At 37.4% G+C, this 20,554-nt stretch overlaps 4 protein-coding genes, 1 long non-coding RNA gene and 1 pseudogene across 14 annotated transcripts in view; 4 read left to right on the top strand and 2 right to left on the bottom strand.

The window, feature by feature from the left end:
- The window catches only part of unc79 (UNC-79 domain-containing protein), an 11,262-nt gene extending 2,598 nt beyond the window's left edge, over window positions 1-8,664 (top strand). For 3 of the 8 annotated variants that reach the window (XM_088048235.1, XM_088048230.1, XM_088048236.1), the window contains 22 exons: window positions 36-336; window positions 385-544; window positions 600-964; window positions 1,009-1,161; window positions 1,286-1,403; window positions 1,457-1,778; window positions 1,825-2,164; window positions 2,211-2,412; window positions 2,460-2,651; window positions 2,694-2,810; window positions 2,931-4,427; window positions 4,471-4,794; window positions 4,841-5,165; window positions 5,213-5,462; window positions 5,510-5,761; window positions 5,817-5,927; window positions 5,973-6,089; window positions 6,133-6,470; window positions 6,519-6,759; window positions 6,805-6,945; window positions 8,276-8,398; window positions 8,446-8,664. In XM_088048235.1, coding sequence (XP_087904361.1) covers window positions 36-336; window positions 385-544; window positions 600-964; window positions 1,009-1,161; window positions 1,286-1,403; window positions 1,457-1,778; window positions 1,825-2,164; window positions 2,211-2,412; window positions 2,460-2,651; window positions 2,694-2,810; window positions 2,931-4,427; window positions 4,471-4,794; window positions 4,841-5,165; window positions 5,213-5,462; window positions 5,510-5,761; window positions 5,817-5,927; window positions 5,973-6,089; window positions 6,133-6,470; window positions 6,519-6,759; window positions 6,805-6,945; window positions 8,276-8,398; window positions 8,446-8,640 — 6,184 coding nt within the window. In that variant the 3' untranslated portion in view covers window positions 8,641-8,664. The remainder of the gene's footprint in view (window positions 1-35; window positions 337-384; window positions 545-599; window positions 965-1,008; window positions 1,162-1,285; window positions 1,404-1,456; window positions 1,779-1,824; window positions 2,165-2,210; window positions 2,413-2,459; window positions 2,652-2,693; window positions 2,811-2,930; window positions 4,428-4,470; window positions 4,795-4,840; window positions 5,166-5,212; window positions 5,463-5,509; window positions 5,762-5,816; window positions 5,928-5,972; window positions 6,090-6,132; window positions 6,471-6,518; window positions 6,760-6,804; window positions 6,946-8,275; window positions 8,399-8,445) is intronic. The other 5 variants (XM_088048232.1, XM_088048231.1, XM_088048237.1 and 2 more) reach the window with 5 other exon arrangements.
- An 87-nt stretch (window positions 8,665-8,751) lies between these two features.
- Window positions 8,752-11,256, bottom strand: Cog2 (conserved oligomeric Golgi complex subunit 2). Its single transcript, XM_088048239.1, has 6 exons — window positions 10,996-11,256; window positions 10,724-10,951; window positions 10,129-10,676; window positions 9,169-10,083; window positions 8,934-9,123; window positions 8,752-8,888 (listed from the first exon to the last, which is right to left on the bottom strand). Exons 1-6 carry the CDS (start codon window positions 11,038-11,040, stop codon window positions 8,823-8,825), a joined length of 1,992 nt encoding a protein of 663 aa, XP_087904365.1. The 5' UTR covers window positions 11,041-11,256; the 3' UTR covers window positions 8,752-8,822.
- A 140-nt stretch (window positions 11,257-11,396) lies between these two features.
- LOC148167018 (3'-5' exonuclease-like) lies at window positions 11,397-14,336 on the top strand. 2 transcript variants are annotated; one of them, XM_088048247.1, is made up of 7 exons: window positions 11,397-11,569; window positions 11,621-11,733; window positions 11,781-12,002; window positions 12,048-12,189; window positions 12,233-12,334; window positions 13,955-14,059; window positions 14,105-14,336. In XM_088048247.1, the coding sequence occupies exons 1-7, from the start codon at window positions 11,501-11,503 to the stop codon at window positions 14,168-14,170; spliced, it is 819 nt and encodes a 272-aa protein (XP_087904373.1). In that variant the 5' UTR covers window positions 11,397-11,500; the 3' UTR covers window positions 14,171-14,336. The 2 variants fall into 2 exon arrangements, with proteins under 2 accessions (XP_087904373.1, XP_087904374.1); XM_088048248.1 differs by lacking the exons at window positions 13,955-14,059; window positions 14,105-14,336 and adding an exon at window positions 12,379-12,495 and having other exon boundaries at window positions 11,406-11,569.
- On the bottom strand, window positions 12,786-13,231 carry LOC148167019 (uncharacterized). The gene is made up of 2 exons (XR_015770917.1): window positions 13,094-13,231; window positions 12,786-13,049 (listed from the first exon to the last, which is right to left on the bottom strand). It is a non-coding gene; the product is annotated as an uncharacterized LOC148167019 (long non-coding RNA).
- Window positions 13,221-13,927, top strand: LOC148167020 (3'-5' exonuclease-like; annotated as a pseudogene). Its single transcript, XR_015770896.1, has 4 exons — window positions 13,221-13,293; window positions 13,340-13,408; window positions 13,474-13,720; window positions 13,766-13,927. The product of XR_015770896.1 is annotated as a 3'-5' exonuclease-like (transcript).
- A 200-nt stretch (window positions 14,337-14,536) lies between the features above and the next one.
- Window positions 14,537-19,595, top strand: disp (RND transporter family member dispatched). Its single transcript, XM_088048238.1, has 10 exons — window positions 14,537-15,112; window positions 15,162-15,417; window positions 15,463-15,660; window positions 15,705-15,858; window positions 16,384-16,610; window positions 16,656-16,838; window positions 16,884-17,259; window positions 17,308-17,503; window positions 17,553-17,994; window positions 18,044-19,595. The coding sequence occupies exons 2-10, from the start codon at window positions 15,274-15,276 to the stop codon at window positions 19,436-19,438; spliced, it is 3,315 nt and encodes a 1,104-aa protein (XP_087904364.1). The 5' UTR covers window positions 14,537-15,112; window positions 15,162-15,273; the 3' UTR covers window positions 19,439-19,595.
- Window positions 19,596-20,554: the final 959 nt, after the last annotated feature.

Below are 20,554 nucleotides of genomic sequence, written 5' to 3' on the forward strand. Positions count from 1 at the left end.
GTACCACCCCCAACCCCTACAATTTTAATTTTTAGGGATACTTTAGCCTCACGAACGTCGCATTTAAAAGATGGTCTAAATCGCCTGTTTTGCCTAGTACCATACGAAGTCATAACTCAAGAAATCTGGGATTACGTAATGCCGCACTGGATGGAAGCTATAGTCAACGATGTCCCCGAAAAAGAACTAACAGAACTCCGAATGATCCTCAGCAAGATCCTCGACACCGAAATGAGTCCGCTTGGTTTCGACGCTAAGAAAATGTACCAATTCGTCGCGGGACGGTTCCAGAAAACCAGCGCAAAAGTCCAACAACAAGCTCTCCATTGGCTACAAGTAAACCACCAAACTCCCAAAAATACTGTCTAATTTCTAAATTTCAAGACTCTAACAATGTTGGAGATCATCATTCCTCTACATCTTCTGTTCACAATCTTCGGCGATGGTGTGACTTACATGAAAGGAGGAGTTGAAGAATCCACCGAAAAAGCCGTTCAGTACCACGAACTTGAAACAAACGAGGGACCAAAACATAGTTCAATTAGTAAGTAGTTTAGGTGTTTGCACTTTTAATTGCACCTCCATTTTGGCTCTTGTAGCACCTGTAATCGAAGACCGCGATTCAGTCAAGACATCATTTTCAGATGACGAAAATCGAGGTTCGCAACAACAAGAATTTGAGACAGACGCCGAACATAATCTTTTTTGTTGTATACTTATGTTGGACATTTTACTTAAACAAATGGAGCTTCAGGATATTGATAAACACACGGGTTTAAACTCTTCTCTTTGTAAAGATGTTTGCTGGTTGCTCAAGTGCATGATCACCGCAGCTTGGATTGGAAACCACAGTTGCTCTGCCAAATCTGAATGCAGCTACTGTGAATCGAGCATAATGTGGCACCAACTGTCTTTACAACTCATCAAGTACTTATCACCAATTTACCCCGCTCACCCCCCTGATGTAAGTCAAACCACCCTATTATTCATATTAATTTGGATTTGTAGCCACCTCTTGAAGAAAACTGGGACGACCACAGCCGAAAAAGCCCCCCAGAGAGCGATAAGAAAGAATCAAAATCTGACGTAGTCCTCAACATGCCAATTCCAGAAGTGCATTCTGTAGGAGGAGTTCTAGTTCATATGCCACACGTGTGTTCTGTACGAAAACTTCTACTCTTAAACGAAAATCACGAATTTTCGGTTGAGATTTTTCATTGACATAACAATTTCACCCGACAAATTCCCTCGCCGAACAAATATTAGTTTCCTCACGTTGTTTCAGATAATGACCGCCACAGTTGAGACAGTTTCTGAGCAATTAGATCTTGCCGCCATCATTCCAGCTGAGAAAGTAGTTTCTGCCGTCGCCAGAGCAATTACTCTTTCCGAAACAGACGTAGGTAAGAAAAATTAAAAAAAATGGTGGATGCGCCGAGATATCCCCGATTTCTAGCCACCGCCACCGCCCAAGTGGCCAAACCGCAAGTTATCGGTGAAAACGACGAACCGGAGGAACCTGAACCCGACGATGATTTGGAAAACTTCTGGCAGACTTCAGTAGGAAAATTCAAATTCTGTGTTGACGACCTCCCTCAACCTCTTCAGTATATCCACCAACTTCTCCACGAACTCCCGAAAGTAGACAAACCGGATATTTTATACTACATGCTGCAGTGTCTGAATATTTTGATTTTGCACGGAGATGCCTGCACCAAAGCCTCAAAGGAGCATCGAGGGTTCTTTATTTGGTGCCAAGAAAACCTTTTGATTAAAAAGTGAGTTTGGTGGTACCAAGACGGAGTTTTAAAAACGTGATTTTAGCTTGTGGGAGTTGTGTAATTCCGAACACTCTCATATTTGCCAGGAAGTTGTTCCTTTGTTGCTCCACTGTATTACCTTACCAGCAGGGTCTGATGTCTTCTGGAGAGTCATTCAAGACGAATTTCATTGTAACGATTGGTGTGTTCGCTTCACGGCTGTTGAAAGAGTGACAGTTATGGCTAGATTCATGGATTCTAGTCCTTTACGGAATATTTTACCACTGCAAGCTGCTCTTGCCAACGCTTTTTGTTATTTGATTTCGAGTATGGACGACACTAATATTTATGTAGCGCAGCGAGCGACGCTGTATCTCGGTACTATTCACGATTTTGCAATAAAAGTACGTAGTATTTCTTCATGTCGTTCGTTTTAACTTCTTTTCGTAGTCTCTGATCATGTGTTTGGAGACACAGTTTGATACAGTGATAGTAGACAGACCCATGGTGTTACAATCGATTTACCAACTCCACAATTCCTTGAGTGAACGCAAAATTTTAACGTGGGATTTTTTTCTCAACCGGTTTGATACCCTGTTTTTAGAAGCCCAAATTAATTTGGAGAAATCCGGAGATATTTCGTGTTTACGAGGTACTCAAGTAAGTCGTATTCAGCACACTTTTGTAACTTTTTTTTAGATTTGCGCAACACCGACATGAATAGTGAAGTTTTTCTCAGGAAGCTCCACCGAGCGCATGAAGCTCTCTCTCAGTCCGATGGCAGCGCGACGAGTTCTGTAAAAACCTTAAGTGCGAGTTTTGGGACGAAATGGCCTTATAAGCGTACAATGTCGGCGCCTGCTTCTATAATACCCAGGCACGAAAACAAAGGTACAATGCTATCCAGAAAAAATCCCGTAACTGTTGGGTTAGTTATTACAGAAACTAAAGAAAAGGTATACAGTCGGCAATATTCCGCACCTATCTTAAAGAGGAAAAGTTCTCGTTTTGGACTCGGTCAGTTTTTAGGCACTAGTAACAGCATTCCAGGTAGAAACTAGATGTAGTGTCTTGCTGTAGTGGCCGCATGAATGTACGTAAGTTTTATTTTTCTTTGGTTGAACCAGCATTGCATGTACAAGATGAGTGACAATTCCAACATTTAAACAGAATTCCTTGCAGACGGGCACATGCATTCGTTAAACATGGCGGATGACCAGAACATCATGAATTTTTTACAAAGGGTCATAGATCTAGAAGAAGCCGACAAAGAAACGATGCATTTGTTGGTTTTTCTACTGTTACAATTTCTATCGCGATCGGATCAAGCGTATCCAGCGGAGGAAAAAAATTTGGCCAAGATCCAAGGAATCGTTCTTCGACACTTGTACCTCCTTTTAGGGTACAGTCAGAATGACCGAGGGTTGTACCTCCCGCCCCAAAGACTACGATCTTCACCTGCTTTCAGTGTCTTTCTTTCGAATCTACCACAACTCTTAGACCAAAACAATCTCATGGGAAGACTGCTTCTTCCAACTTGTCTAATTCTTCTCCAGTACATCCCTTCGCCTTATTACGTTGCAAATACGTTGGATTTTCAACAACCGACGTACAGCCTGTGGACTCTTGAGCCGCACTTTCGGAAGAACTGGCTCATGGCGTTGGTGGTACTACTTTACAAGTACCAGTATAACCAACAACCCCATTGCATGCAACTAACTTCTTTGATCCGAATTGTTTTAAACACGTTAGATTCACAACATCACCACTGTCGAAGAATCCCAGCGACCATCATAATGGGAGCACCACCATCACGTTCGCGTGATGTTAGCCAACCATCTTTGGGTACAGAAAACGAGCATGCCGAACGAAGTACCCCACCATTATCGCCCATGTTTTCATCCGATGGGCAATCAGTTCAAGTTTCCATCAGTTCAAAAGGTGGTAAAGCTCAAGTTGTTTACGCAAAACCGTCATCTACCACCAGCATGGAGACGCACTGGGAAGAAGCGATTCAGTGCATCCAACCGGAGAAAATGTGGGAAAAGAACGTGAAGAAACTCACTGATTTTAGCATGGATGCGGATGATACAGAATCCGAGCTAATCGCGATACCAGAAAGTGACATGTCAGATAGTACTCTCCATGGTAGTATCCAAGACTCTTTCGATGAAGGAATGGACGAGACGTTCTGTCAAGGAAAACCAGTTTGTGGGATGATCAAAACGCAAGAATCTCTAGAGAGTGATGTTATCAAATCACCGAAAGAAGGTTACATCAGTCATTTGGTACGTTCAAATAATAAAAGACCTACTTGGATCATCGGCGAAGATGAGTCGGTGAAGTACGACAATAAGAAAGAAGGCTCAAAATCACCCTGCGAATTCACCAAAAATTGTACCAAAATCAACTCGACCACTTCTTTAAATCTTATCAATGGTTCTCAGTTTAAAAACGTAGATTGTCATAAACAAGTAGGGGTAACTTCTGATAGTCAAATAACCAAACCAACGCCACTGGGGAAACACAAAAAAGTTATAGAACCTAGTATCACCCCAGTGTGTACTCCGGTATCAGACTGTGATGATTGTTTTAAAAACAGCCAATCACTTCTTCCGGCACCGTCTTTAGAACGACTCTTACCAATAGGAGCGATGCGTCCAACAGGTACGAATAAGGAGTACCAACCTAGAATAAGTACTTTTTCCAGAGGCGTCCCGGGAAACTGTCCTATCGCCAACCCTTGAATCTCAGCTAGAAATCCCCAGTCAGGAGAGACTACTACCCATTGGTCAACACACCAAAGACATTTCCCAATTGGTTGATAAAGTCCGACAAGCGCTCGGGATCAATGCTCAACTAAGCAAACCTGAGAATAAGAAAACCGAGAAGATTTATAACATGAAGGAAGAACCGATTCAAACGCACAGTCCCAGAAGGTTAATCAAGCAAGTAGCGTTAGAAAGTCCCCCGAATCAGTGTGATTTGGACGACAATGGACACTTCTTTAAAACAATAAAAATGGATAATCAACGTGAGTACCGAATAGTACCAACAAATTGTTATTTTTTTCACTGTAGGTGAAGTTATTGTCAACCATCGCCAACGCATGCGGAAATTGGGTCCTTTCACGATGGGTTCGTACTCTGCCCATGACCCTCGTCGTCCTGGAGCGTGGTACAGCCCCCAACTATCACCCAAATTAGACGGCAACGATATGAAACAAAGTTCCTTCCGAATCGGCGAAGAATGCGTCACTGAGCGATGTTCTGAGTGCGGAACAGTAAAAGAAGCTTACAGCGATGAAGAAATCGGACTTTGTATTGTTACATTAGGAACTTTTATTCACAGAGAACCGGCGTTAGCTGCGCCGTTGCTTCCTGATATTTTGAGCATAGTCGCAAAGTATACTACTTTTTTAGTACCAATAAGAAACTAACACTATTTTTTAGAGTTGCAACCAACGCCATGTACCCTTGGCAAAGTGAAAGTAACATCCACTTACCAGGGGGTGCAATTAGTGTAGCCCACCAGTTTTTGAGATGTGTGCTCCACCAGTTAGCCCCCAATGGGATTTTCACGCAGATGTTTCAAACCAATGCTTCTGAAACTGTGCGAGTGCAATTTTTCAAAAGTGTGATTCAAGCTCTTATTGATTTCAACGAGCTAAATCCTGTGGCTCCTCTACAACTATTATTGGAGGTCTCTGTTTGAACCTTGACGATTGATTACTGACTGTCGATTTGTAGTCTCTCAACTCTAAGAAGACATTACCGGTGGAAACTTTGCCTACGATTCTTCAAAATATAGCGTCTTATTTGAATTGTTTGCCTTTGGAAGCAGCTCTGGGTCCAAGTACGCCTCTATGGAGTACAGTTTTGCAACAACTCGAAAATTTGTTTAGAAGAATGTTATTTTTGTTGAACACCATCGACGATATTATGCCCCTTTTGAAAATAATGATTTCTGTTTTTAAAATCCCATTAATCTCACAGTTCAAGGTAAAATCAAATAGTCCTTACACAAATTTTACAAAAACCACGAGTGTAATTTTAGGGAATTTTGGAACCGTTTTCGAAAGTGCTGAGCTTCGCAATCCAGACCAATGTGTTGAAGTACAGTTGTTTGGTGGAAATCTGTTATTTGTGCAACCGCGCGTTTACGAAAGTAAGTTGCAATTATTGAAACGGAAAAACACCGAACTTGTTTCAGGAACGTGATAAATTAATTTTGAGCCGGATGGTGGTTTTCGAGCTTGTGCAGGCGTTGAAATTCAAAACGACAATTCCCGACTCGAATTTGTTGATTCTGATCAATCTGATCCTGCAGGTGAGGAGGGTTTTTAAGTTGTGGTGTTTTCACGTTTTTTTAGGATGTGGGGGGTGCCATCCCCGCAAACGTGGTAATTAAAGATTGTCCTCTGTTCTCCATGGATTACAGTCCTACTGTCACCACCGGTATATCAGAATGTATGAAAATGCACCTTGGCGACATCTTAGAGTTTTTAACAGATTTCCACACAATTTCTAAAATGAAAAGTTTTTGTAAAGGTATCAATGTGGGTCTAAATGATGACACTTTAGGTGGTATTATAAAATGCAGTGTTGCTCAATATTTAGCTCTTGAAATAACTAAAGGCAATGGTCGAGATAACAGAGCAGTGATTCGGTATTTTCCGTGGTTGTACAACACTTCAGTCATCCAACAATCGTATGTAATGATATATTGTGTAACAAGTGAGGTAAGAGTTTTTTTCAGGCCGCGAGAATTCATCGAGTGTATAGGTCACATCCGATTATTATCATGGTTACTTTTGGGGTCTTTAACTTATACATCTTTACATGGAAATCACGGTCCGACTGTCAGCCAACCTATTCCACAAGAAGCGTCCTGTCAGATTGCTGATCACATTCAAACTATTATGGCTGGATTTGCTGAGCAACCTAAAACGTCCGTCCTACACATGTCTTCCCTATTCCACACTTTTATTTTATGTCAGGTAAGCGAAAAATTTTATAGAAAGGGAATAAGGGAGGTATTTCAGCTATGGACCGTTTATTTAGAACAAAGCCTACATACAACTCTGCCTATAACGGACGCCTATAATGTCACCATGAATATATTGTTTGAATTTTGGGGTAAAGTAACACCGTGTATACTTCAACTGATACAACAATCAAAAATGGTAAGTGTTAATTATTATATTTGGATTCTTATGTAAGAAGGCGCGATAAAAACGATGGTAAAAACCGCATCTTTCTACCTGTTTTAGTTTCGAAGTTATCGAGGTTTATTCACATACTAAAAGTCACTATCTGCAACTTTAAACGCTTTTAACTACGTTATTTATTGACGTACGTAAAAAAGTTTTGAGTTCTGCGTGAAATTCTGCGTACAATGAGCACCAATACGTTAAGATTAAGATAAATAAGCGAGATAGCGACCGAGTCTTAATTAGAGACTGAAACGCACCTAATTTCTACATTGAAAAAATGAAAATTTCGAACTAGAATTATCTAAGACCGATTTCTAAGGTAAAAAATCGCGAGAAAAATGATTCCGAAAAGGGTTGTTTGATAGTTGCCACAATTCCGGAGATATCGAGCAAAATCGTTTTCGAACCTCCAAAATTTTGGCCCTCTGGCGACAACCCAAAATTTCAAATGCCTCTAACTCAGTTATTTGTTGACGTACAAGAAAAATAAAGATATTTTTGGAATCATCGCAAAATTCTGCGTTAAATGAGCCCATACAACATTATATTTCCCTAACAAATAAACGAGATATCGACCAAATTACATTTTCAGAGGGTGATTTTAGGGTCATTTTCAAGAAACTGTTTCGTGGCGAAAACTGCGTTTAATATTATTGAATTGTATATCGATCGAAAGAGCAGCTTGAGATCTATCAACTGTCTAAATCTCAGATCGATCGGGCAAATAGTTTATGAGGGGCGATCAAAAAACAAAAAATTGAAAATTTTTCATCGATTGAGTCGCAAAATTTTTTTGCCCCAAAAATTGACCATCGAATTTTCGACTTTTAAGGACTTATTCGGAAGTAGTATGAACCGAGAAAAACGCTGGTCCAAACCGTTTCTCAAAATCTTTTTTAGTTTCGGAGATATCGAGCCTTGAAAAATTTCCAACTCAAAATCCAATATCCGAAACTTTGATCGCTCATAACTCAGTTATTTCTGGATGGATCTTAACGAATCTTGCCTTTTTGGATTCTACGTGAAATTCTGCTTAAAATGAGTTATAATATTCAAAAATAAGTGAGAAATCGACCTGAGCACTTTTGGTTTTAGTCATGAATTTTGACTTTTGGAGAATCTAAGAAAGATTTCTTGGCTAAAAAATTTAATCTTGTCGTAGTTTTGGATTCCTCGTAAAATGAGACCATACAACGCCAGTTTGTTAAAAAAATAAGCGAGATATCGACTGAATTAGATTTAAAAACTTGATTTTTCCACAATCTTCAAATTTCAAATATTTAATGCAACTTTTTTACAGTTGAGCGAAATTGTAAGTCTCCACTTCTTAAGTATGTTGGAAACACTGTTAGAATGTCACTCTACCTTCGTAGCGAAACTTTTGCCGTTGTGGACACCTGTGCTCTGTTCAAACCAGATTCAAGTATAAAACCATCTACCCCTAATCAACCACTAATTGTCGAATTTCAGCTACCCGGACATCTACAAGTGCGTTTACAGAACTGTCGGAACTGTCGGCCTATGATTCATCCAGAAACATTACCTGATAAAATCAAAATGAACTTACATAATCCCATTCTATTGAAATGGTTACAAAGGTTACAATTCAAAATGGGCCAAATTGAACTGCAATCGTCAACTGCGACACAATTTTATTCGTTGTAATCTAACAGTAAATTGTTAAAAGAGTCCAGAGTTTCATTGAAAGGCCAAAACTGGCTGAACACCAACTTACCCGGCGCATCCACCAAAATATGTGAGAAAAATAAAAGAACGTTTAAAAAAGATCGTTTAAAAATAACTTTATTATTTTTTTGATATTGCACTGCTTACCAATAACTACCTTTTTATACCGTTTGTTTCCGCAGTGCGTCCAAGGATTTTAAAGTTTGCTCCATTGCCAACTCGCACAACTAAAAATCACCAATCAAAACACTTCCAGGAAATCACAAACTTACCTTGTCTACAAAATAACAAACATCCAACTTAATCTGTTCTCTAATCTTCATTTCATCTGACATTGTATCCGAACCTTCTGTATCTTCAGAAACTGACTCGGACATCTGCGTGTTTCGATTTTTCAGTCTTCGTAAAGACTCCTCGGTTTTACAAACTGAGCGCAGGACATCTTCGACTAGACTTTGGTATCTGCAAAGAAACTATTAAATATAAGAAGTGACAACCGAAACTTACTGTTTGGTGTTGTTGGCGATTACAGTATCTAAGATAATTTGTACCTCAGGAGTCATGTTCGCTTTAAATTTCTCGTGGAATTTGAGAATTGTGCGCAGGGCTTCGACCATGTAATTGCTTGCTTCTTTGGGGGCATTTCTGTTGGTTCTTCTGTAAAGTCTAGGAATGGCAGCCACGTTTTGGAGGTGCGAAAAACTCTCACTACTTTTAATGTTCACGAGGTGGTTTTGTAACTTTTCTATCACTTGGTTGATCAGTTTGGTGTTGACTTGGAAAACTTTCTCAAGAACTGGTTTTAAATGACTTGGAATAATACAATAAATTGAGTTATCAACTCCGGCGAAGCTTTTAGTAACATTTAAATCATTGATTGCGTTAATAACGAAGTTCTCCCACGCTTCAGAACCCTCGGAAAACGAACTAGACTCCTCCAGGGCTGTTTCAAACCATTTCAAATACCTCCCCAGAAGCAACATCAACAGTTTCAAGAACTGATCAGATAAATTATCTATGAACACGTCGGAACTAAATGAAGTACAAAGCGCTTTCCACAAAGCTAAAGTTATCCTCAAACTACAATTAATTTCGTTGGACTCAGCATATATCCGAGATCCTGGTTTGATTATAGCGTCACTTTCAAACCTCCCAGCGATTTGTTGAAAGCGAATTTCAAAATAAACCGGTAAGTTGAACCTTTTGATGTGATCTTGAAATGACTTGTTTTTGTGGATCAAGTTCTCATCTCCGCACTTCTTTGCTATTTTGTGTAAGAAGTCCCAGGTGCTTTTGAAGCGTTTTTGGAAGAGTTCTGGGTTTCCAGGGGCAGTGATATAAGGGAGACCTTCACGGGAAAGTTTATCGATTTCTGACCAGAAGCTGTTGAGGATGAAGTTGAAAGATTTTAATTCGCCGCTCCTAAAATGAAGAGTTGGGAAAAATTTAGAATTTGCTTTGGCTTACTTTTTAAGGACATCCAAGAGGATGTTTAACGTGGAGTCTATAAACTGGAAAGCTTCTTCGTAGATTCTGTTGATGTCTTGACCACACGCTTCTAAGTGAGACTCGGTAAATAAATGTTTCAAAGCAGGTCTCACCACGTTGATTTGATATGTTTTTTCTGCCTCTCTTTGTTCCCCTAAATTCTCATACATTCTGAGAGCTCTTAACATGACGTCTTCATCGTTATTTTTAACAGACTTCAGAAATATCTTATTAACCATGTCAGTGAGTTTCTTTCCAACAAAACTAATTTCTTCTATATCAGGACCTAGTGCAAATGCCTCCAAGTAGTTATATTCAAAAGAATATTTATTGACAGCCCTCTCTAGAATTATAGAATCGTTGAATAAGTCATCCTCGTGAGTTTTTATCATGTCGTCAATATACAGAGCTGATGTTATAATCCCAAATTTTAAATTCAAATAATTCCGCCTGGTATTGTTGTTTTTGATGCTCTCTAAAGTGGTAAAGTAGCTCTCCTGGGCCCCCTTAATCAAGTCATAGAGAGTCTAAAACCAAACGTTAAAAAAAACGACGACTGTAACCAAAAATTTACTTTGATTTCTTCACGCAACTGACTTATAGGCACTGACAAATCCTCGATTTTTGAGTTTAAGTTCGTTAAATATTCGGCTAAGTTAACAATCGCCTCAGTTTCCGTCTTCAAAATCTCAGCCATTTGTTGGTGTAACTCGTTCCCATAGTTCTTTAAATCGCTCCGAAGAGTCTCCAAGTCTGACTTCAAAGTGTACTTAGAGAGGCAATGATCAACGTTAAAATTTTCCTGGAAACAAAGTTAGAAACACGAAGATGTTTGAAACGACGTACTTTAAAAAAAGATTCCTTCCAAATGTGCTCCTCTGCCGCATCCATCGTGAATTCTTGGAAAAAGTGCGATTTTTGAGGTTACCGGAAATTCTGTTGTTAAAGAATTGGGGAGAATCTAGAGTGTCTCTGCCTCATTTTAACACGCAAAGGGAGGCTCCTCACAATTTCTTAATAAACATTGGTGACGTTGGAGTTGTTTTGAATCTGAAACGTCAAATTTGACATTGCTGTCATCGTTAAGCATGAAGTTAGCCTCCCTTCAAAAATTAATCTTTATATATATAAGTTGAGACACTGACTAATAAAATTTTGTTCCTACTTAAAAAATTTCAATTTTTGGTGGACAAATAAAGAGAACGTCCATACAAAAGCCCATTTTTGAGCGTTAAAAAGCGCTAGCTTCGCATTAAGCACTCATGGTGTTCACAGGAACGGCACAAAATTCCCTAGATAACGTCGGTTGACCAGTTTGTTTCGTTTAAATTTTCGGCAGGTTTTTCTAAAAATGACTGAAGTCATTGGTTCTAGGATGAGACTGAGATCCTCCGTGACTAACGAAGAAAGAAAACAAGAGGTTTGTTTGAATCTCTCGAAAACGTTAATTTTTTTGGTACTTCTTTTTTAGCAAGAAAAAAACAAGAAGGAAGATATTTCTGCTTACCCCTTTATCAAATTTCGAGGCAAAATCAAATATTGTAACGAATTTATTGACTGTGCTATCGCTTGTGACGAATTAATGTATGGTTTCTTTGGTTTTGAGCGTTGTTTTATGTAACTTTTTGTAGTAATCTGGCAGATAAAGCTGAAGATGTTCTTGTGCTAGGTTTTGATGCTGAATGGCCCTTTTCATTCCAGACAGGCTCGGGAAAAGTGGCCCTTATTCAAATTAGCCCTGATCTGGAGTCTTGTGTTCTTCTACAAGTCAGTGGCTTGCAAAAGATCCCTAAAGCCTTACCAGTTTTGTTGGCTCATCCTAAGATTAGAATTACTGGAGTCAATATAAAGAAGTAACAACTTCAACACTATAAACTTGATTTAAAGTGTAATTTTAGCGATGTTAGAAAATTAGCTGCAGATTATCCAGGGTTTGATTCAGACAGAATGGCGAACAACTGCATTGATAGTGGGACTTTAGCTAATAAAATTTTTCCATTTACACAGAGATGGAGTATGGCGAAACTTGTTGGATATGTGGTAAATTTCAGCTAGCTAGAATTAATCTAACAGGTGTTTCCAGCTGAAAATGACGATCGACAAAAACGACAAAGTGAGAAAGAGCAAATGGAATGTTACACCTTTGTCTAAAGATCAAATTTTATATGCTGCCACTGATGCTTATGTAAGTCTAATTCAAAAAAAAATAGTACTATTATCTCTTTTAAGGCCTCTTTGCTGTTGTATGTTGAACTGAAGAAAAAAGAGACTGAAAATGTAGAAATACTCGGTTAATGATTTTGCTTTAATTTTTTTTATTGATAATAAACAACTATATTTTGATAATGTATTAAAAATTTAAGATCCTTTTCCACGGACATTTGTAAAAAGTGGAGCTTTCAATTTATAATCGCTTCTAAATGCGACATACCTGTTGGTTTTTTTTTATTGAATAACAGATCAGTTTCTTGTTACAAAACCAATCAATAGAAAATTGAAAATAAATGAGAAAAGCATCAATAAATTTGAGGGACTCTTGAATTTTTCACCTGTGATAAACCCAATTAAAAGTACCCAGATTTCACTCAACAAATCAAATAATTTTCTCCCAATTAAATAAAGCGCAATATCCAAAATTGTACGACCACGATCAACTTTAATAAAATAAACTATCGTGTTATAAAATGCAAACATAAAATAATGAAGTCAATCGATAATTTTTTGCCTGCGGTTTCGGCGTATAATTTATGAAGTTAACAATCGCCTCAGTGTCCGTCTTCAAAATCTGAGCCATTTCTTGGTGTAACTCGTTCCCATAGTTCTTTAAATCGCTCTGAAGAGTCTCCAAGTCTGACTTTAAGGTGTACTTAGAGAAGCATTGATCAACGTTAAAAATTTTCCTAGAAACAAAGTTAGAAACACGAAGATGTTTAAAACAACGTACTTTAAAGAAAGATTCCTTCCAAATGTGCTCCTCTTCCGCATTCATCGTGAATTCTTGTAAAAAATTCCCTAGGTAACGTCGGTTGTCTGGTTTGTTTCGTTTGAATTTTCGGCAGGTTCTTCTAAAAATGACTGAAGCCAATGGTTCTGGGATGAGACTGAGGTTCTCCATGACCGACCAAGAAAGAAAACAAGAGGTTTGTTTGAATCTCCCAAATACTTTCATTTTTTGGTACTTTTTTTGTAGCAAAAAAAAACAAGAAGAAAGATATTTCTGCTTACCCCTTTGTAAAATTTCTTGGCAAAATCAAATATTGTAATGATTTTTTTGACTGTGCTATCGCTTGTGACGAATTAATGTATGATTTCTTTGGTTTTGAGCGTTGTTTTATGTAACTTTTTCGAGTAATTTGGCAGAGAAAACTGAAGATGTTCTTGTGCTAAGTTTTGATGCTGAATGGCCCTTTTCATTCCAGACAGGCTCGGGAAAAGTGGCCCTTATTCAAATTAGCCCTGATCTGGAGTCTTGTATTCTTCTACAAATGAGTAACTTACAAAAAATCCCTAAAGCCTTACCAGTTTTGTTGGCTCATCCTAATATTAGAATTACTGGATTCAATATAAAGAAGTAACAACTTTAACACTATAAACTTGATTTAAAGTGTAATTTTAGCGATATTAGAAGATTAGCTGCAGATTATCCAGGGTTTGATTTGAAAAAAATAGTGAAGAACTGCATTGATTGATAGTGAGAATTTAGCTAATAAAATTTTACCATTTGTACACAGGTGGAATATGGCACAACTTGTTCCATATGTGGTAAATTTCAGCTAGCTAGAATTAATCTAAAAGTTGTTTCCAGCTGAAAATGACGATCGACGAAAACGACGATATGACCAGAAAGCGCAAATGGAATATTACATCTTTGTATGAAGATCAAATGTTGAATGCCGCCACTGAAGCTTATGTAAGTCTAATTCTAAAAAATTAGTATAATAATATGTGCTTTAAGGTCTCTTTGTTGCTGTATATTGAACTGAAGAAAAAGGAGACTAAAAATGTCGAAATGCTCGATTAATGATTTTTTTTTATTTTTTTATTGATAATAACCATTTATTTTTTGATAATGCATTAAAAATTTCAGACCCTTATCCACGGAAATTTATAAAAAGTGGAGTTTTCAATTTATAATCGTTTCTAAATGCGAGATGCCTGTTGTTTTTTTTTATTGAATAGCATATCAGTTTTTTGTTACAAAACCAATCAATAGAAAATTGAAAATAAATCTGAAAAGCATCAATAAATTCGAGGAACTCTTAAATTTTTCACCTGTGATAAACCCAATTAAAAGTACCCATAAAGCGAGATTTCGCTGAACAAATCAAATAATTTTCTCCCAATTAAATAAACCGCAATATCAAAAATTTTACAACCACGATCAACTTTAATAAAATAAACTCTCGTGTTATAAAATGCAAATATAAAATAATGAAGTCAATCGATAATTTTTTGCCTGCGGTTTCGGCGTATAATTTATCAAGAGCAGTACATCCTTAACATTTAAAATCAATACAGTCGCACATTTCGAAAAAAACTCATTTCGAGCTAGCAACCCTCCCGGTGGTGCACGGGTAGTAACCTTGACTTGTTGGTAGAAAAGTGTAGATGTGTCCTTGAAATATTGTATTTGTTTATAAACAGCTGACTTCCATCTCAAACGGCCTTGAATACGTGAGAAGATTGATAGAAATCGTGAAAGTTCGAGTCTGGTCGCGCTTTGTTCCGCGGTGAAATTTTCGGTATTTCTGAGATAAAGCTGGTTTGCACGTGTTTTATTTACCTTCGAGAAGCTAATCGCGATGTTGAGTGTTTGTTTAACGTGTGTTTATTCCGTGGTTTTCTGTGGGATTGTGTAGCGGAGATTGTCGAAGTTGTCTTTTTTTGTGGGTTAGTTTACCCGTTACCGCACCCGGCTGCCCGGACGAGCGATCCAGGGTAGCTTTAGGCTACATGAAATAGGGTAATTATGACATTCGCCTACTTGTTAATTTCGAAATTGTTTGTTTTAGCCATAAAATGACAGTTTTTATTATACAACAAACGACGTTTTTTAAAAAAGAAGCAATTTTTCTACAAGTGAATAAAAGCAATCGCAAATGGTAAATGAATTGAACATTAAACATGAACTTGAACTGGTTCGCACATATTATCGTCCATCATCCATTCGTTATTATATCAGCAGTAGCTGTTTTCTCTGGTACATGCCTGGTGATACCTTTTACATTGAAAACAAAGCCGTTCCGAGACTTCTCAGACCCCAAAATGGTAAGTCTCTGCTACATTTTACCCCCCAATTACCCCTTTTTCCAGGGCTTTAATACCAGAGGAACAACTATATCAAACAGATTGACTGCTTGGAAGAATTTAGATGAATCTACTAGACCTTCAGGACAATTTGCCATTAACCCCAACGATATTTTGATAAAACGAAATCTAACGTTTTTTAAACCTAAAATTAAAAAAAATGGAAAAAAGAAAAAAAACAAGGCGAAAAACGATTTTTCTAAAGTAAATCCACCACCAAACAACCACATCCTAACTTATTTTTCTAGGTTTATATAAATGAAGCAAGTAATAACCATTCTGACAATAGCTATGAAAATATTGACTGGAAAGCACTGAAAGATATGCTGCAACTTAAACCTGTTGAGAGTTTCTCTAGAAAACCTTTAATGGAGATGGACGGATTTTTGTGTGGCTCTCCTGGTGAGTTTCATGGCTTATTTATTAATTTATTAGAAAAGTTCTACCGGACCAATTAGCCTCGCTTCACTAAATTAAACAGAGCTAGCGCCTAGTTAAAATATCGGAAAAACTTTTAATTGCTTTTAGTTCACAGAAATTTCATTCTCTAGAGCCAAATAAAGAAAGGAGTGATCGATTTTTGAAAGTCACGCATTTTGGTTTCGCGCGAAAACCTTTTCCGAACGCAAAAAACACTTCGATAAGTGAAAAATAAACCGAATGAGAACTTTATTTACTTAACAAAGAAAATAAGCTGCCAGGCGAGAGATTATTTTCCAACCGAGGTGGAAACAGAACTTGTTGATTTCTAAAGAAGTCAATCAGAATTCAATAAAACTCACCTGAATACGAGCACGGTTTGTTAACAAATGAGGGAATTTAAAATGTAACTTTGTTGGTACTTAAAAAACACAATAGAAGTATTTCGCTTGTGTTACGTTATATAATTGTACTTTTTACGATGCTCACTAATTGTTGTTTTTTCAGATGAACAGTACGCTCATATAGTTTTAAAATCGGAATATAACGAGGACTTGTTCTCTCTGAAGGCTTTACTAGGGCTTTGTCGCATCGAGCACGAGTTCATTGAGGCCCCCAATTATAAAAACTTGTGTATGACAGGGCAGGAGTATCAGATGAAATGTTGCAAACCTTGGTCTCTAGCAAATTACATAGCAATTTTGCACAATCGAACATCGTGTTTAGCAATTACGGTAAAACCTGGAGCGATTTTTTTTAGTATTGTATTGGTTTTATAGGAAGAAGACGTGAACTCGACGAAATCGCTATTGATAAACTGTTCGCAATATTTTCACAACTTGAAATTATCAGCAAACTGCGTTGATAAAGGCTACTGTGATGCACCCTCAGAATGTTTTCGACACGACGCTGTGTTTAATATACTAAATTTTTTAACTAGTACAACATTTCTACCACCTAATGTACGAAGCCACCCTTGTGACTCTTTAATTGATTTTGTTTTGTAGAATACTCTCGAGGGTACAACGTTACAAGAAACAATGATATTTCTACCCTTAGCGTGTAGTACAGCAATGTTACCTTATTATCACGAGATAATTAAATTGAACTTAGAATATGAAGGCATATCAGTTGTAGCAATGGATTTTGGGATAAAAGATGCTTTGTTTGATGAGTGCCTGCTGCGGGACGCCTGGTTTATGACATCTGGAGCTGTGTTCGTGTTGATTTGTATGTGGTTATATACGGAATCATTGTTCCTGACTATCATGACAATAATTGCAATCATATTCTCACTGGGGATTTCATATTTTATGTATATGCTCGTTTTTGAGCTGAGTTTCTTCCCTTTCATGAACCTTCTAGCTATTATTGTTGCAATCGGTACGTCCAATTTCCTTCACAAGAACGGTATTAATCTTACTTTCGCAGGTATTGGAGCAGATGATGCTTTTATATTTTGTAAGATTTGGCAGAGAGGTAAAGAAGAGAAAAACAGCTCGATCGTCAAATTAATGGGCGAAACGTTCCATCACGCGTTTGTTTCCATGTTTGTTACGTCTTTGACTACTGCGGCGGCTTTCCTAGCATCGTACGCCAGTTCCGTCACTGCAATATGTTGTTTTAGGTACTAAATTATCGTCGTAAACTCTGTTTTAATTACTTTCCTGTTTTAGTATCTTCTCGGGCACGGCTGTAATAACGAATTTTTTGATGATGATAACCTGGTTTCCCGCATGTGTTGTTATATGGGAACGCTCATGTTGTTCAAACGTTGATTTAGCAAAAAGTTGTTTACTGGCGTGTTTCCAACGTTGGTCTTGTTCCAAACTAATAAAACCAACATTGAATTTATCAACAACGTGGTCGAAATGTACATGTTTTGGAAAGTTGTGGAGCTCCAAAGAGCGTTTCTTATTGGATAGTGTTGTCAATTTCAGATATATATCGTTGGTTGTATTGTCTACTTTAGGTTTAATAAGTGCTATTATAGTACTGTATTATCCGAAATTCCAACTGCCGAATTCTTCGGAATTCCAGTTGTTTGATAGTTCGCATCCGTTCGAAAAATACGACTTCACGTATAAGAATCACTTCTGGTTCATGCGCGAAGAAAGGGTGAGTACTCAAGGGTTGGAAATCACGCGCTATATGTTTTTTTTTCCAGGCAACTGTGGAGACGGGAGTGAATTTCAAGCTACCTCTAAGGTTTGTGTGGGGCGTTCTTCCTGTGGACAACGGCGATCATTTGAACCCCGAAAGTTTGGGAAAGTTGGTGTTGGATCCCGAGTTCGATATTTCACAACCTGAGGCGCAGACGTGGTTGTTGAAGTTCTGTCGTCATCTCCATCGTCAACCGTTCTTTCAACCAACTTTTGGTCCACTTCTTCCAAATTGTTTTATTGAAACTTTCATGAAGTCGATGCAGAGAGATTGTATTGATCCTTTTTCGTCACGAGATCATTCGCCATGTTGTAAAACGTCGAAGTTTCCGTATAATAGTAGCGTATTTTATGAGTGCATCGTTGAAGAGATGACACAGATTTACGAGACACCGGATCAGTATTTGATACCTGGCATGGCCGGCCCTAAATTTTCCAAAGACGAATTTCCGACAATAAAAGCTGTTATTGTAGAGTATGAAAGTAGTTATAGTTATTCAATGTCTTATGAATATATGCACGAGTTTTATACGAAAGTGGAAAGTTGGATGGTTGAGGAGTTGAAAACTGCTCCGGAAACTATGAAAAATGGTTGGTTCATTAGTGAGTTGGAATTCTACGACTTGCAGAGAGAATTATCGGAAAATACAATATTAGCAATTATAGTGTCAATGGGATTAGCTTTAATAGTCTTGCTTCTATCAACATTGAATATTTTGACAAGTTTATATGCGATTTTGACTATAACATGCAGTATTTTTGTAACTGTTGCTGTCTTAGTTTTATTAGGGTGGAAGTTGAATATTTTGGAATCTATAACTGTATCCACAGCGATAGGTCTTACTGTAGATTTTAGTTTACACTACACGGTAAATTACAAATTATGTCCCCGCGCCATGTCAAACGAGCGTATAGCTGCGACAAAATACGCATTGTCTTATATGGCAGGTCCTGTTCTGATGGCAGCTCTGACAACTGGTGCAGCTGGTGTTTTTATGTTACCTTCTTTAATTTTACCGTACATACAGATTGGAATATTTCTTGTAACTGTAATGAGTGTTAGTTGGATATATGCCACATTCCATCTGGGAGCTATGTTGGCCATTATTGGACCCCAGAACCAATTCGGCCAATTCCACTATTCCAAGCTTAGTTGTTGTCCTTCCAAATCAAAGACGTCCTCTAGTGAGAGAAATCGTCCTGTTAACTCCTCTCTCGCAGACACTCACGAATTAGATTCGTTAACTTGTAAGAGTGGAGTGCGGCCCATTCCAAGGCCTCTTCAAAGATCCTTGAGTAGTGGCGGTGCTGGCAAAAATAACCAAAACAGATATGTTTTTACGGATCAATCACCTTCAGCCACCAGCGCCATTACTATCATCATGGCCGATGACAATTAAATGTAACATTAGGACTAAATGTTCTGTGATATACTCTGTATTTCTTTTTTTATTTTTATTTTCATTTATTACATAAATGCTCTTTCAACAACTATCATTTACCTTTGTTCAAATGGCATTTAAGTAACAAATATATACATATATAGAGACTTTACAATCGCGTTTTTATCACACCACCTCAAAAAACATTTTACGCAACTAAATTATGACGAAAAAGTCACTTTTGAGTACGCGCCTATGTGACGTCACTCCAGGATTCTAACAAGCTAGGAATCGTATTACGTCCTTCTTCTCACTCTCACTCAGACAGCATTTGTCTGACGTATGTCGTTGATTTACCTAGAAAGAAGTTGTGACGTAGAAGGCGGATTCATTAACTGGAAGTTTTTAATAATTTATTTCATCGATAATTCCAATCATTTGCGAACAATGATTTGCTAAAAAAATTACGCAATCACAATATGAAAAAGCATAGAAAATCTGAATAAATTAAAGAATATAATATAATATAACTGTTCAAAAACAAAGAATCAGCTCGAACTCTTAAAAGAAATTTGAAAAACCTAAAAAAATCAACCTAGAGATACAAAGAATAAAAACAATCAGAGAAAAATCTGAATAATTTAAAGAATCTACAGATGGGAGGATCTTAAAGTTAATTTGAAAAGCGCAAAGAATTAAAAAATCAAGATTAACCGAAGTGTTCAAAAAACAAAGAAAATAAAATAAAAAAAACAATGATATGCAGCAATATCCCAACAGTAAATGCAGGTGTACCTAAATAAAATGCAAAGATTTCAACTCCAATATCAGATAATCCGAAGGGGTTTTGCCCTATTTAAATTTCGATTTTTTTGCAGAATCATCTACAGCGGTGTCTAAAATTGTGGTTGAAAATCTTTGTACTTTTTTAGGGTTCACCCTGTATAAATACTGAAAAAATAAATTGTATTTCTTTTAATTGAGTCGTTCGTAATTAAAACTGTCAAAAAGTTTCGGTCTTTTTAAATCCGTCAAAAATAATTGAAAACAAGCAAAAACTTTTTATAAGAAAATTGATTTAGTCAAATTCGATTGAAAAGCTAAATAAAACAAATAAAAAATTTATTACTAGAC

This window comes from Gnatocerus cornutus, chromosome 10 (assembly GCF_029298725.1).
Source record: "Gnatocerus cornutus isolate USDA-ARS CGAHR chromosome 10, icGnaCorn1.1, whole genome shotgun sequence".
Lineage (NCBI taxonomy): Eukaryota > Metazoa > Arthropoda > Insecta > Coleoptera > Tenebrionidae > Gnatocerus > Gnatocerus cornutus.